The 16041-nt window shown below is 46.6% G+C and overlaps 1 protein-coding gene across 2 annotated transcripts in view; it reads left to right on the top strand.

The window, feature by feature from the left end:
• The window catches only part of LOC135056909 (rap1 GTPase-activating protein 1-like), a 311987-nt gene that overhangs the window by 248277 nt on the left and 47669 nt on the right, over nt 1-16041 (top strand). For both annotated transcript variants that reach the window (XM_063962680.1, XM_063962681.1), the window contains exons 11-13: nt 8109-8209; nt 8444-8573; nt 12195-12350. In XM_063962680.1, coding sequence (XP_063818750.1) covers nt 8109-8209; nt 8444-8573; nt 12195-12350 — 387 coding nt within the window. The remainder of the gene's footprint in view (nt 1-8108; nt 8210-8443; nt 8574-12194; nt 12351-16041) is intronic.

Below are 16041 nucleotides of genomic sequence, written 5' to 3'. Positions count from 1 at the left end.
GCAAGACGTGTGTCGGAGCTGGGGGCGTTGTCTCACAAAAGCCCCTATTTAATTTTCCATGAGGACAGAGCTGAACTCAGATCTCGTCAGCAATTTCTTCCTAAAGTGGTGTCTGTGTTTCACATCTTGTGGCTCCGGTGATTACCGACACCTCTGCTACTTCAAAGTCTTTGGATGTTGTGAGGGCTTTAAAGGTGTATGTAAAGAGAACAGCCCGTCACAGGAAATCGGACTAGCTGTTCGTTCTTTATGATCCCAATAAAATTGGGTGTCGTGCTTCAAAGCAGTCCATTGCACGCTGGATCAGGCTCACTATCCAGCATGCTTATTCCACGGCAGGTTTGCCAGTTCCAAGATCTGTACAGGCCCACTCTACTAGGTTGGGGGGTTCTTCCTGGGCGGCTGCCCGGGGTGTCTCGGCTTTACAGCTCTGCCGAGAAGCTACTTGGTCTGGTTCGAATACGTTTGCTAAGTTCTACAAGTTCGATACTTTGGCCTTTGAGGACCTTCAGTTTGGTCAATCAGTTCTGCAGGAACCTCAGCCTCTCTCCCACCCAGTTTGGGAGCTTTTGTACATCCCCATGGTACTAAATGGAACCCCAGTATCCGCTAGGATGTAAGAGAAAATAGGATTTTAACTACCTACCGGTAAATCCTTTTCTCATAGTCCGTAGAGAATACTGGGCGCCAGCCCAGTGCTTTGGTTTTCCTGCACTGTAAGTTGGTTAAGTATTGTTGATTCAGCTGTTGCTGTTCCTGTTTATAGTTGGTATAGCATAGCTTTCCTCTTGTTTGTGTGTGCTGGTTCGGAATCTCACCACTATCCTTTTATATCCTTCTCTCAAAGTATGTCTGTCTCCTTGGGCACAGTTTCCTAGACTGAGTCTGGTAGGAGGGGTATAGAGGGAGGAGCCAGCCCACACGATCAAATTCTTAAAGTGCCCATGTCTCCTAGTGGACCCGTCTATACCCCATGGTACTAAATGGAACCCCAGTATCCTCTACGGACTACGAGAAAAGGATTTACTGGAAGGTAATTAAAATCCTATTTTAAACTTTGTTATTTTCGGTATAGTGTCTGGGCAACAGTATACCTGCACCGTGGGAGTTAGGGGGTGGACGGTTACCGGTCTCTGTAAGGTGTTAGAGCTGCTTCCCCACTGCAGGACCACCGTCCTGAGAGGTTGTTGGTACCGCAGGGCATTGCGCCTTGGCGAACACAATCACAGCACACCACACAGCCCGCAGCCTGAAGATTATAAGAGTGGTGAGTACAAACCGGGGACCTCGCTAGGGGGGTCCCCCGGTTCTTGGTGCGGCGCAATCACAGGGGCGGCATACGGACGCTCCACAGAGGGATCCGCTATAGCCCTCCTGTGTACACTGGCCAGCGGTGGTGAAAACGGGGATTCATACTTTGTTTTACACCACATAGGAGACATTGCCAGTATAAATAAATGTATAGCTCCGGCGCCATTACAGCGGGCGGAGCTTCCTCAGAGCGGGACCAGCGGCATTTTGGCACCTTCCTCTGCTTACAGCTGCAGCAGCAAGGATACACAGCTCCTCCAGACACTCAGGGATACGCAGGAAACTGGTACAGGGGTGTAAATAAGGGGGAGAGCCGCTATTATACACCCTATAGTGTCCTAAAAAGGACAAGACTACGGTGTTACACCGTGATAAACAGCATGCAGTCTCACTGGGTCTGACAGGCTTGCGTGTGCTATCCTCTCTCTATCACTTTATGTCTCCTTCTCACATACAGTAAGGGCAGGCTTGCTTTTGTAATACGTGTGTGTGTGTGTGTGTGTGTGTGTGTGTGTGTGTGTGTGTGTGTGTGTGTGTGTTACTGTAAACATGGTAAAACACCAATTATGCAGTGTATGTCTCCCTCTACAGCAGGTTCCCTCTTATGTGAACAATGCAGTCAATCCTCCCAAGTTAGTGAGGAGACTGGGGGGGAGGGTCAGGAGCCATCCTGGCTCGGTGCCATAAAATCCATGATGGCTGATATGTCATCCCAGCTCACTGCTAATAGTCAAAAGACACAACAACCGCAGCAGGCTGTAGCAGACCTAGCTGAAAAGGTAGATGAAAAACTTCCCACCCCCCTCCCTAGTTCAGGCCCCCAAAAACGTGGGCTGCTTGATTTACTCTCAGGATCTGAGGAAGGGGTACAGGAGGAGGAGGAGGCATTGGATCCTATTACAGAGGATTCACCTTCTGCACAGGGTATTGAGCCCCTCATACTTGCTATCAGGGATGTGTTAAAAATCTCCTTGGAAGACGTTGCAGTACAGCAGTCGTTTTTCTTAGCACAGAAAAAAAATCAGTGTCACCTTCCCTGATTCTAAGGAACTAGGGGGGTCATTCCGAGTTGTTCGCTCGTTGCCGATTTTCGCAACGGAGTGATTAAGGCAAAAATGCGCATTGCGCATGGTACACAGTGCGCATGCGCTAAGTATTTTAGCACAAAACTTAGTAGATTTACTCACGTCCGAACGAAGAATTTTCATCGTTGAAGTGATCAGAGCGTGATTGACAAGAAGTGGGTGTTTCTGGGCGGAAACTGACTGTTTTCTGGGAGTGTGTGGAAAAACGCAGGCGTGCCAGGATAAAACGCGAGAGTGTCTGGAGAAACGGGGGAGTGGCTGGCCGAACGCAGGGCGTGTTTGTGACGTCAAACCAGGAACGAAACGGGCTGAGCTGATCGCAGTGTAGGAGTAAGTCTCGAGCTACTCAGAAACTGCTAAGAATTATTTAATCGCAATTATGCTACTCTTTTGTTCGCTATTCTGCTAAGCTAAGATCCACTCCAAGAGGGCGGCGGCCTAGCGTTTGCAATGCTGCTAAAAGCAGCTAGCGAGCGAACAACTCGGAATGACCCCCTAGATGACATGTTTACGCTAACCTGGAAAAATCCTGATAAAAAATATCAGGTGACAAAACGTTTTTTGCACATTTGCCCCTGAAGGTAGGAAAAACTGGGAAAAACCCCCGGCCGTAGACGTATCAGTCTCTCGCCTATCAAAAAAGGTGGTACTGCCAGCTCCGGGCTCCTTTACATTAAAGGACCCTGGGGATAGGAAGATAGAGACTACACTAAAGTCTATTTACACGGCGGCTGGTGTATCGCAAAGACCTGTGCTTGCGGGTTGCTGGATGACACATGCCATTCATACATGGACGACTCAAATTTAAGAAGGCCTTGCGGGCGACTCTCATAAAACACATTCAAGACACTGCACACGAGTGACTCTCTCAAGGAGATAAGCACTATTAATGCTAGGACTACTACCATGGCAGTGTCGGCGCACAGAGCTTTGTGGCTGCGTCAGTGGACAGCGGACGCTGATTCCAAGTGCAGTGTGGAGTCTCTTCCTTTCTCAGGTGAGTGGCTATTCGGGGTTGAGTTGGATACGTGGATTTCTGAAGTTACTGCAGGAAAATCCACGTTTCTCCCCCCCCTGGGGCCCCGCCGGCTAGGCGTTCCTACAGGGCTGTCTACACAGTCCTTTCGGACTACCAGGTTCATATCAAGAGCCAGAGGCATCTCCAAATGCGGTGAGAGGCACCAGCCGCCACAGGTTCTCAGGAACAAAGCACCAGTTCAGCTTACACTAAGGCCTCAGCATGACGGTGCCCCCCACCCCGAGGGGATCTCGAGGTGGGAGCTTGACTGCGTCACTTCAGCCACATCTGGGAAAGCTCCTGCCAGGATGCCTGGGTATAGGATCTAATTTCTCAGGGCCACAAGCTGCAGTTCGACAGCGCTCCACCACAATGATTTTTCAAATCAAGCTTACTAGTTTTGGAGGATACACGACTTACACTAAAACAGGCCATCCTAAAGTTGGTCCAGTCCGAGGTCATTGTTTCAGTGCCACTACAACAACAGGGAAAGGGTTACTACTCCAACCTGTTTGTGGTACCAAAACTGGACAGTTCCGTAAGGCCCATTTTGAATCTAAAATCCTCGAACCCTTACCTAAAGGTTTTCAAGTTCAAGATGGTATCCTTGCGAGCAGTGATTGTGGGTCTGGAAGAACAGGAGTTCATGGTCTTGCTGGATATAAAGGACGCTTATCTCCATATCCCGATTTGGCTGCCTCACCAGGCTTATCTGAGGTTTGCCCTGCTGAACAGTCACTACCAGTTACAGGCGCTACCCTTCGGCCTGTCCACAGCTCCGAGGGTCTTCATGAAGGTAATAGCGGAGATGATGTTCCAGCTCCAAGTCAAGGGGGTCAATATTGTCCCTTACCTAGATGACCTCGTGATATAAGCTAGATCCAGGGAGCTTATATTGCTCAATATATACTGCACTATTCAGCTTCTGTCACAACATGGGTGGATCCTCAATTTACAGAAGTCCCACCTGGAGCCTACTCAGCGGCTTCTGTTCCTGGGAATGTTTCTGGATACTGTGGCTCAGAAAGTATTCCTCCCAGAGGACAAAGCAAGGATGCTCCAGGAGATGGCCTGAGCTGTTCTCCGGCCTACTCGGATATCCATCCATCTTTGCATAAGATTGTTGGGAAGGATACGAGGCGATCCAGTACGGAAGGTTCCATGTCAGAACATTTCAATTGGATCTCCTGAGCAAGTGGTCCGGCTCACATCTTCAGATGCACCGGATAATACATCTATCGCCTCAGTCCAGGATTTCCCTCCTGTGGTGGCTACAGTCCTCAAACTTGCTGGAAGGTCGAAGTTTCTGGATTCAGGATTGGATCCTCCTCACGACAGATGCGAGTCTGAGAGAATGGGGAGCTGTTACCTAGGGAGGCTCAGTTCCAGGGCAGGTGGTCAGCCCATGAGGTCCTACTTCCGATCAACATTCTGGAACTTCGGGCGATCTACAACGCTCTGCTTCAGGCCTCTCCTCTACTCAGGGATCACGCTGTTCAAGTTCAGTCGGACAACACCACGGCTGTGGCTTACATAAATCAACAAGAAGGAACGAAAAGCAGAGCCTGTATGCGAGAGGTGTCCAGGATACTACTCAGGGCAGAAAGAAATGCAAGAGCAATTACGGCCATCTTCATTCCGGGGGTGGACAACTGGGAAGCGGATTTCCTGAGTCGTCACAGTCTCCAACTGGGAGAGTGGGACCTCCACCAACAGGTGTTTCAGCGGATCACCAACCTTTGAACCTCTGATGACAGTAGAAGACAAGTACCTCACATGGAAGATGGTGATGTTGCTGGCCCTGGCTTCTGCTAGGCGTGTCTCTGAATTGGGGGCCTTATCATTTAAAAGTCCATACTTGGTCTTTTACGAAGACAGAGCAGAGCTCAGGACTAGACAGCAGTTCCTGCCGAAGGTTGTCTCTGCATTCCACTTGAATCAACCGATTGTAGTCCTGTCAAGTTCTGGCACTTCTGCTCCTCCGGAGTCATTGGATGCTGTGCGAGCCTTGAAGATGTATTTTAAGAGGATGGCTCTGATCAGAAAGACTGATCCTCTGTTTGTGCTCTGTGATTTGCAGAAAAAGGGTTGACCTGCTTCTAAGCAGTCCATTGCTCGTTGGATTAGGCTGACTATCCAACAGGCCTATGTGTCGGCAGCCTTACCTGTTCCACAGTCTCTGAAGGCCCACTCTACAAGATTGGTGGGGTCTTCCTGGGCGGCTGCCCGTAGAGTCTCGGCCTTGCAACTATGCCGAGCTGCTACCTGGTCGGGGAAGAACACCTTTGTGAAGTTCTACAAGTTTGATACCCTGGCCAAAGAGGATACCCAGTTTGGGCAGGCTGTGCTGCAGATGTCTCCGCACGTTCCCACGTGTTCTGGAAGCTTTGGGACGTCCCCACTGTATTAAGGGCCTAATTCAGACCTGATCATAACCCTGCTAAATTTTGCAGGGCTACGATCAGGCACACTGACATGCGGGGGGAAACGCCCAGCACAGGGCTAGTCCGCCCCGCATGTCTGGGCCGACCCACCCCCGCAGAAGTACAGAAGCATCGCACAGTGGCGATGCTTTTGTACTTCACGAGTAGCTCCCGGCCAGCGCAACTCCTGCACGTTGGCCCGGGAGCTACTCATCACTGCCCGGGTCGCAGCGGCTGCATGTGACGTCACGCAGCCGCCGCGGCCCACCCCCGGCACGGTCCTGCCACACCTGCGTTGGCCGGACAGCACCCCCTAAATGGCGGCTTAATGCTGCCGCCCCGTCCCCTCCCACCCAGTGACCACATCTGCCTGTCAATCAGGCAGAGGCGATCGCTAGGCTACGACAGCCATCGGCTGTCAGTCATGCGCCTGTGCACTGCGGCGCCAGTGCATGCGCACTTTAGACCTGACCGGTTGCTGTGCGAATTCGCACATCACCGATCAGGTCTGAATTAGGCCCTAAAGGGCCCATACACTAGTACTATTTTACACAATTTCATACAATTCCGATATATCCGTCTGATATATTGTATGAAAGTGTGTACAATCGTATGTGTTTTAGATCGTATCTAATCTGATGCTAGTCCCCGTGGCTGTCGGATAGGATTCCCTAGGTCGTTGGTGCTGCACTAATGATATATCGGAATTGGATGGAATCGGATGGAAAAAGTGTGTTTTTTGTGCATGTATATATCGCATGTGGTGTATCACAGGGAAGTGTGACCGGCATTCTCAGGACACTCCCACCCCCCGTAGCCCTCTATCCAGATTATCAGATATATCTCATGGTACAATTGTATGCCGTACAATATATTGCATGCGATTTATAGCGGCTTCATCAATCGCATACGATATATCTTATGCAAAAATAGCACAAAAGTACCAAATCGTATGGAATCACTCCCGGGAAGGTCCCGGGGGAGTTCAAGGGAAATTACATCCGACTTCAGCCTCAGATATATTGTTGTAGTGTATGGGGCCCTTAAGTCCCCAATATCCCTTATGGATGTTAGAGAAAATAGGATTTTAATTACCTACCGGTAAATCCTTTTCTCGTAGTCCATAAGGGATATTGGGCGCCTGCCTCTGTGCGGTGACTTTCTACAGGTTTTCTCTTATATAGTTACCTGTTCAGCTGTTGCTGTTTTGTTTCCAGCTGTTGCTGGCCAGGTTATGTTATGGTGTGCTGGTGTGTAAATCTCACCACTCATTGATGTTATGTTCCTTCTCTCAAGTATGTCCATTCTCCTTCGGGCACAGTTTTACCTAGACTGGCTGTGGGAGGGGGCATAGAGGGGAGGAGCCAGCACACCCAGTTGAAGAAATTTGAAGTGCACCGGCTCCTTTGGACCCCATCTATACCCCATCGTACTAAGTCCCCAATATCCTTTGTGGACTACGAGACAAGGATTTAACGGTAAGTAATTAAAATCCTATTTTTTGGTTTTTTTTTCAAATGAACCTTGTACAGTATACACAGGGCCGGATTAAGCCCTCAGGGAACCCAGGGCACCCAAGACAGGGGTGCCTTTCCCCCCCTGCCGACCACCAGCACCCCCCGGCTGCACACGATGCTCACCTCCCCCACCCAACGAAGCCGGCCACCGGCAATGGGAGCCGCACTGCAGCAGGGATAAAAGACTCCAGGCTGCTGGGGAAGAAGGGATCCACGCTGCCGGGGGAGTTGTGCGGCTGTGCATGCGGCTTCCTCCCCCCCCCTCCCCGCCTTTCAGGCAGCACGGTCAGGGACTGAGTCATGCAACCTCCAGCCTCTGCTGCTGCCAGGAGAGCTGCTGCTTGAGGCGGAGGCTGGAGAGTTCTGCGCAGAGCTCCAGCCAGGGGGCCATGTCAGACAGGGGGGCCCGGGGTACTGACCCCCTGCCCCCTCCCCCTTTAATCCGGCTCTGAGTATACAGATGTAGCCACGCTCATCTTACTGCGATGTGGCATGCTGCATGGTGTGCCAGGCTGCAACTATATGCAGCATGGCTACATCTGTATGTGGAATAGAGACTTGCACTCTGTATGTGATACTGTATATGGAAAATGGGTGCAACTGCTCTGAGAGATGTGCTGGTGTCACCATATATTTCCAGTTCATAAATGACCTGCAATTTTGCTCAAACAGAATGTGCACATGTCGGCCCCACTTTCCTAAACCCCTCGTCCGTCTCCGCACCCCCTAACCCTGATCTCCCCCCACGTTGCAGGTGACCGAGTCAGAGCTGTTCAGCAATACAGAGGAGACTTTGGGGTTCACAGAATTTCTGGATTTCCTGGGAGAACGAATCGACCTTCAGAACTTTAAAGGGTGAGAAAATAACGCAGCGTCTCCCTCTCTCCTCGGAGACGTCTCATTGTTAATAGATCTGATTGCTTCAGTTATAATGATCTATTGAATAATGCAGAAAAATAAATAATGCGTGGCTGCCGGGCGGTAAACATTTACCATGTATTTATATATAGAACAGTGTGGCAGCCTCCAGCAGAGGAATGTGCGGAGGATGGGCGAGTTCAGCCTGATGATTCATGTTTGCCCCTGTAGGTTCCGTGGGGGTCTGGATGTTTCCCAAGGTCAGACAGGATCAGAATCTGTATATACCACGTTCCGGGGCCATGAGATCATGTTCCATGTCTCAACCAAGCTCCCCTATACACCAGGGGACACGCAGCAGGTCTGTGTTATTAAATGTGAGATTGTTTCGTACGTGGTTATAAATACTTATCTGCGCCCAGGAAAAGGTGATCGGTGATCTGGCGAGGTGCAGTAAAGTGTTGCTGTGAAGCCGGCATCTCACTTTACAGCACCGGGTGTCATAGTGGAGCACAGCGATCAGATGACCAGCTGCCTTCCTGGATCCCGATCGCTGGTTCTGGCTGCAGTTACAGTTGCAGAGGGAGTAGTCGCGGATGGTAGCCAGAGGTGGCGCATACATGGTTATACGCTCAGGGTATTTTAAATAGAAAATATCCTGAGAAGTGCAGTAAAGGGGATTCACTGGGACAGAGCTTTCTCGCAAGCATTGTCCCTACATGTGATAATTGATACATCCTTGTGATGTATTCAATTATTGCATTGCGTATTTGGCCAAATTTATCACATCCCAACTGCATCCGAGATGTGGATTGTAATAAATATGCCCCTTATTGTCTAAACTGGCATTCAGTCTTTATCTAGTTCCCCTAGGCATGTCTTTCTTCGTGTTCCCTTACTTTCCTCCCAACATTCTTCTCTTTCTGTTCCCTGCTCTACCTAACATCGCCCTCTTCCTGTTTCTTGCCTTTCAAAACATTTGCTTCTTCCTGTTCCTTGCCCTTCTTAACATTCCCCTCTTCCTGTTTTCTGTCATTCCCAACATTCTCCTCTTTTTGTTACCTGCTCTTCTTAACATTCCTCACTTCTTGTTTCTTGACTTTCAGAACACTGCCCTCTTTCTGTTCTGTTTTCCCAACATTTACCTCTTCATGTTCCCTTCCATTCCTAGCATTTCCCTTTTCTTGTTTCTTTGCTTTCATAACATTACCCTTCTTCCTGTTCCTTGCTATTTCTAACATTTCCCTCTTCCTGTTTCCTGCCTTTCCAAAGATTCCCCTCCTCCTGTTTCCTGCCATTCCCAACATTCCCCTCTTCCTGTTTCCTGCCATTACCAACATTACCCTCTTCCTGCTTCCTATCATTCCCAACATTCCCCTCTTCCGGCTTCCTATCATTCCCAACATTCCCCTCTTCCTGTTTCCTGCCATTCGCAACATTACCCTCTTCCTGTTTCTTGCCATTCCCAATATTACCCTCTTCCTGCTTCCTATCATTCCCAACATTTCCCTCTTCCTGTTTCTTGCCTTTCCCAACATGATCCTCTTAGTGTTTCCTGACTTTCTCAACTTTCCTGACTTTCCCAACATGACCCTCTTAGTGTTTCCTGATTTTCCCAACATGACCCTCTTAGTGTGTCCTGACTTTCCCAACATGACCCCTTTAGTGTTTCCTGACTTTCCCAACATGACCCTCTTAGTATTTACTGATTTTCCCAACATGACCCTCTTAGTGAAAGGGTGAAGAAGAAGGGATCAGTTTCTCTGGGTGCACTCACTCCCAGAACCAACAAAAATTCCTGATATTGGATCTGTGTCCTTATACACTTTTTATATATATATGTATTAACAATTAATTCTTAGTACCTCCCAATACCCATATGGAATGTATCAACTTTATTAGTATCCCATATGAAGTATTAAGACCCTTAATTGGGCCGTAAACAGTGAAATATAAAATTGATAAAAGATAGTATAGACGTAAGTCAGAAAAATGGACAAAACAGAAAAAAGAAAGGATTTGTTTTGTCCTAGTGCCAAATAATAAAGAAAATTAAAAACTGAGCCGTGTGCCGCTACTTATTGATTTGTATTTAATGTGCAGATTGTATTCCACTGCTGTATTCCTCAAAAGATTATGATTGGGATATATATGTATATATTCTTTATAATAAGTATAACAACCCCTGGTTAATAATATAAATCTTCATAAGCCTGCCACAACCTTATTCTAATTATTTGATAAGGGAAAAAGTTTCCAGTTTGGGCATTACTTCTGTGTTTCTGTCCTGGATATCCAATCTGGAATGAGGTACTGCAGACCTCCAATGATACGGTGGTAGAATCATAACACAGAAAGATATCCTGTTCAATAAAGCAACAATTGTATCAGTTATAACATTCTGCTGTGCATTAAAAGTTGTTACATGTATCATGTAGAAGCAACTGTTACTTTTGACAGGACAGAAACACAGAAGTAATGCCCAAACTGGAAACTTTTTCCCTTATCAAATAATTAGAATAAGGTTGTGGCAGGCTTATGAAGATTTATATTATTAACCAGGGGTTGTTATACTTATTATAAAGAATATATACATATATATCCCAATCATAATCTTTTGAGGAATACAGCAGTGGAATACAATCTGCACATTAAATACAAATCAATAAGTAGCGGCACACGGCTCAGTTTTTAATTTTCTTTATTATTTGGCACTAGGACAAAACAAATCCTTTCTTTTTTCTGTTTTGTCCATTTTTCTGACTTACGTCTATACTATCTTTTATCAATTTTATATTTCACTGTTTACGGCCTAATTAAGGGTCTTAATCCTTGATATGGGATACTAATAAAGTTGATACATTCCATATGGGTATTGGGAGGTACTAAGAATTAAGTGTTAATACATATATATATAAAAAGTGTATAAGGACACAGATCCAATATCAGGAATTTTTGTTGGTTCTGGGAGTGAGTGCACCCAGAGAAACTGATCCCTTCTTCTTCACCCTTTCTGTACATGTTTCAGGATCAGTGGGTAGCACCAGTCTATAATTTCATATCTGTATTATATACAGTTATCAAGAGACTATACTCCTACAAATATTATCTATTATTCAATTAAGCTGGTGCGGGACTCCTTTGTTTTTTTCAAATATGACCCTCTTAGTGTTTCCTGATTTTCCCAACATGACCCTTTTAGTGTTTCCTGATTTTCCCAACATGACCCTTTTAGTGTGTCCTAACTTTTCCAACATGACCCTCTTAGTGTTTCCTGATTTTCCCAACATGACCCTCTTAGTGTTTCCTTACTTTCTCAACATGACTTTCTTAGTGTTTCCTGACTTTCTCAACATGACCCTCTTAGTTTTTCCTGACTTTACCAACATGACTCTCTTAGTGTTTCCTGACTTTCTCAACATGACCTTCTTAGTGTTTCCTGATTTTCCCAACATGACCCTCTTAGTGTTTCCTTACTTTCTCAACTTTCTTTCTTACTTTCTTAGTGTTTCCTGACTTTCTCAACATGACCCTCTTAGTTTTTCCTGGCTTTCCCAACATGACCCTCTTAGTGTTTCCTGATTTTCCCAACATGACCCTCTTAGTGTTTCCTTACTTTCTCAACATGAATTTCTTAGTGTTTCCTGACTTTCTCAACATGACCCTCTTAGTTTTTCCTGACTTTACCAACATGACTCTCTTAGTGTGTCCTGACTTTCTCAACATGACCCTCTTAGTGTTTCCTGATTTTCCCAACATGACCCTCTTAGTGTTTCCTTACTTTCTCAACATGACCCTCTTCCTGTTTCCTGCCTTTACCAACATGACCCTCTTCCTGTTTCCTGCCTTTCCCAACATGACCCTCTTCCTGTTCTCTGTCTTTCCTAACATCTGTCTAACTAGTTGGGAGCAGAATGGGTGAGCAGAGATTACAACTTGTTCACTTTATGATGTTTTATATTTGCTCTCATTTATCTTCAAGCTGCAGAGGAAACGTCACATTGGGAATGACATAGTGTCCCTCGTGTACCAGGATGCTGGGTCCGTATTCTCACCCGACATTGTCACCTCTCACTTCCTGCACTGCTTTATTGTGGTCCAGTCCTGCCGGAGCCACAGCGGCAATACCCTGTACAAGGTTAGGCCGGGAGCTGTATACAGTGGCAATCCAAAACTTTCTTTCAGTGTTCCTGCCATTGAAAATGCTTTCTAGCTGTTAATGTGTACAAATTCCATAATGTGTCAGAAATAATAGATGTTACTCAGCCCATAGCACTTGGGTAGATTCTGTCAGCCGGGAGCCGTTTCCATGTATCGGAGAGAATAGCAACAGGGCTGGTGAGAAGCTATTTATGTGGCTTGTAAACAGAAAAAAATAAGTACAGATGGCGCTTCAGTTCAAAGGTGCTGCAATCCCCCAGCCGGGAAGGTCATCAATTTCCCAAAAAGTTCAGTCCTAGTTCTATAGTTTTGCTGAGGTGCGCTCCCTGGGTCACTACGGGTAGTGTCTCTTTGTTCAGAAAGGGGAAATTCTCATCTACAGATGGCTTATCAGCAGTACTTCCTTGTTCCAATATTACACGATGTCCTCAAAAAGAGAATTTGTATATAGTGAAGTACCGTAGGGATCAAATGGGTTTGCAGAAATTCCAATCACATATAAGATGTAATATAAAGCAGAAAAACTTCAATCCACCTTAATGTGGCGGACCTACGTACCAGACTTAGTGGGGTGTCAGTAGTGCCCACCCAATCACGCTTGTAATATCCCTTCCTTTGTTCCTGCAGACTCCGATATCAGTTCTTTTCTAACACTCCTTCACCTCTCCGTCCAGATATAATATGTTTGTTCAGTTTTGTCTGTAAGCAGCACTCCGTGAGGGTCCGGGGTCTTACCGTCAGTGGGGCAACCGGAACAAAGGAAGGGATATTACAAGCGTGATTGGGTGGGCACTACTGACACCCCACTAAGTCTGGTACGTAGGTCCGCCACATTAAGGTGGATTGAAGTTTTTCTGCTTTATATTACATCTTATATGTGATTGAAATTTCTGCAAACCCATTTGATCCCTACGGTACTTCACTATATACAAATTCTCTTTTTGAGGACATCGTGTAATATTGGAACAAGGAAGTACTGCTGATAAGCCATCTGCAGATGAGAATTTCCCCTTTCTGAACAAAGAGACACTACCCGTAGTGACCCAGGGAGCGCACCTCAGCAAAACTATTTATGTGGCTTATTTAGAACTTTATTTTACTTTTACAAACTAATTATATGTAGCACAATGTATAAATATTAATAAAGATATCTCTACGGAAAGTGACATGTATCCTATACAGACCTAAAATAGGACCATCGTGTACTCCGACTTACAGATCCCATGTACCAGGACAGGAAGATGGCAGCATGAAGAGTTGAATCAGATTAAGGGGCTGGTAGATTTGGAGGATGAGCTGGGTAAAAGGAAGTGAGGGGTAGAGATAGCCAGTATGTGCTGCCCATCTCCAGAGAGTGCGTTGCCGTTCCCAAGCAGCCAGCCAACCAGGACAAGAACCAGGAAAGGAGACCCTTATATAGGGATGCCTATATCGCCTAGGGAAGGAGGGGAAGAGGGTGGAGGGGAGGTGTTCAGGACACTATCAATTAGTACAGTAAACAATGTGAGTTAATACTATTCTTAACAAGTTAAATACATACGTTTATCCATCCTGTTCTGCACTCAGTATTGCCTTAGCAACATTTAGTTACGAGAAAATGTTTTAGAACCCTTACAGCTGTAGGTACTATGAATCAGTAACTTACAGCTTGGCCTAAAGATTCCTCCTGCGTAGGGTTCCTGATTAAGACTATTGCTTTTACTTCAATAGTAACAAGTATCTGTTCTAACAACTTGTGAGTTACAAGACCACCCCCCGCACAGTTCAAACAAAATTTACATGTGTTCTTTTTCTTTACTCCAACCACCTTCTGACATCAGGTCAACATTGATATGTGACTAGATCATATAACCAATGAAGCACTTATTACCATTGCAATCCAGCTTTTCCAATGAGCAGTAAGTGGCACTTGCTGTAACTTCATGCATTTTTCTCCTATTTTCCGATGGAGTGTGTGAGCCTGCGTGCCTATTCTTTGTCTGTCTGTTACTAACCAGTATTACTGTGTTTGTACCCGACTGTAAAGTGCAACAGAATATGCACATATTGGGGGTAATTCAGACCTGATCGCAGCAGCAAATTTGTTGGCAGTTGGGCGAAACCATGTGCACTGCTGGGGAGGCAGATGTAACATGTGCAGAGAGAGTTAGATTTGGGTGGGGTGTGTTCAAACTGAAATCTAAATTGCAGTGTAAAAATAAAGCAGCCAGTATTTACCCTGCACAGAAACAATATAACCCACCCAAATCTAACTCTCTCTGCATATGTTATATCTGCCCCCCCCCCCCCCCCCCTCCCCTGCAGTGCACATGGTTTTGCCCAACTGGTAACAAATTTGCTGCTGTGATCAACTCTGAATTACCCCCTAGTACATCCAAATATGTGCAAGTCAGTCACATTGTGAGGATGCTATTGTATCTTGACCTCCTACGAATGTTAGGTTTGTAATGATTTGTGAGAAGTCACTTAAACCTTCTTATCCTACCCTAACTAGTCCCTCAAAACTCACTGCCCCTCTACTGCTTACATTGCACCCATCGTAGCTCACTGCCCATCACCCCTCTTGTGTCTGGAAGATCTTATCATCTCAGAAGCTCGCCTGGCATCTGCCACTGACCTTGTCCTCTGTGTCTCTCCACTATTTCCCCGGAAAGAATAGTAGTTTCTGGAGGTCCAGGCTTTCTTGGAAGACCCTTGTGTCCCCTTCGCTCTGCATGGTGGCTGGGACTGGGAGGTGTGTTCTGTGGGGGCTTTGCATTGTCTGATGATATTATTACAGTGTCCCATACTGGTGCCTCCCCTCCAGCTCCCCCAGCTCTGTACACGTCATGTCTGTTATATACTTGTGCACAACCACCGGCACTCTGGCTGATGGTGGTGCACATACTGTCCCTGTCCAGCTGGTAGATCTGCTTAGAGGGCCCACGGGGCCCTTAGTACTATGCCGCTGACTGAGGCTGGTGCACCACGCTGCCAGTGTCTATTGGTAACTGGTAGGTGCTGAGCGACTTTCCAAGCTCTCTCTACACCGACATCCTACTTACTTGCCTGCTGACTGTAGACACAGTGGTCGGCCAAGGAAACTTAGTGCATCAGATGAAAGACACATCATGCTTACTTCTCTTCGAAACTGGAAGTTGTCCAGCAGTGCCATCAATCAGAACTGGCAGCAACTAGTGGGACCGAGGTACACCCATCTACTGTTCGAAGAAGTTTGGCCATAAGTGGTCTTCATGGAAGAACTGCGGCCAAAAAGCCATACCTTTGATGTGGAAATAAGGCCAAGCGACTCAGCTATGCATGAAAACACAGGAACTGGAGGGCAGAGAAATGTCAGCAGGTGCTCTGGACTTAGGAGTCACAATGTGAAATATTTGGCTGTAACAGAGGCAGTATGTTCCCTGAAGGGCTGGAGAGCGGCACAATAATGAGTGTCTGCAGGCAACAGTGACGCATGGTGGAGGTTCCCTGCAAGTCTGGGGCTGCATTTCAGCAAATGGAGTTGAGGATTTGGTCAGGAATAACGGTGTCCTCACTGCTGAGAAATACAGGCAGGTACTGATCCATCATGCAGTACCATCAGGGAGGCTCCTAATTTATTCTGCAGCAGGACAACGACCCCAAACATACAGCCAATGTCATTAAGAACTATTCAGTATAAAGAAGAA

This window comes from Pseudophryne corroboree, chromosome 3 (assembly GCF_028390025.1).
Source record: "Pseudophryne corroboree isolate aPseCor3 chromosome 3, aPseCor3.hap2, whole genome shotgun sequence".
NCBI lineage: Eukaryota > Metazoa > Chordata > Amphibia > Anura > Myobatrachidae > Pseudophryne > Pseudophryne corroboree.
This window is presented reverse-complemented; position numbering and strand designations above follow the sequence as displayed.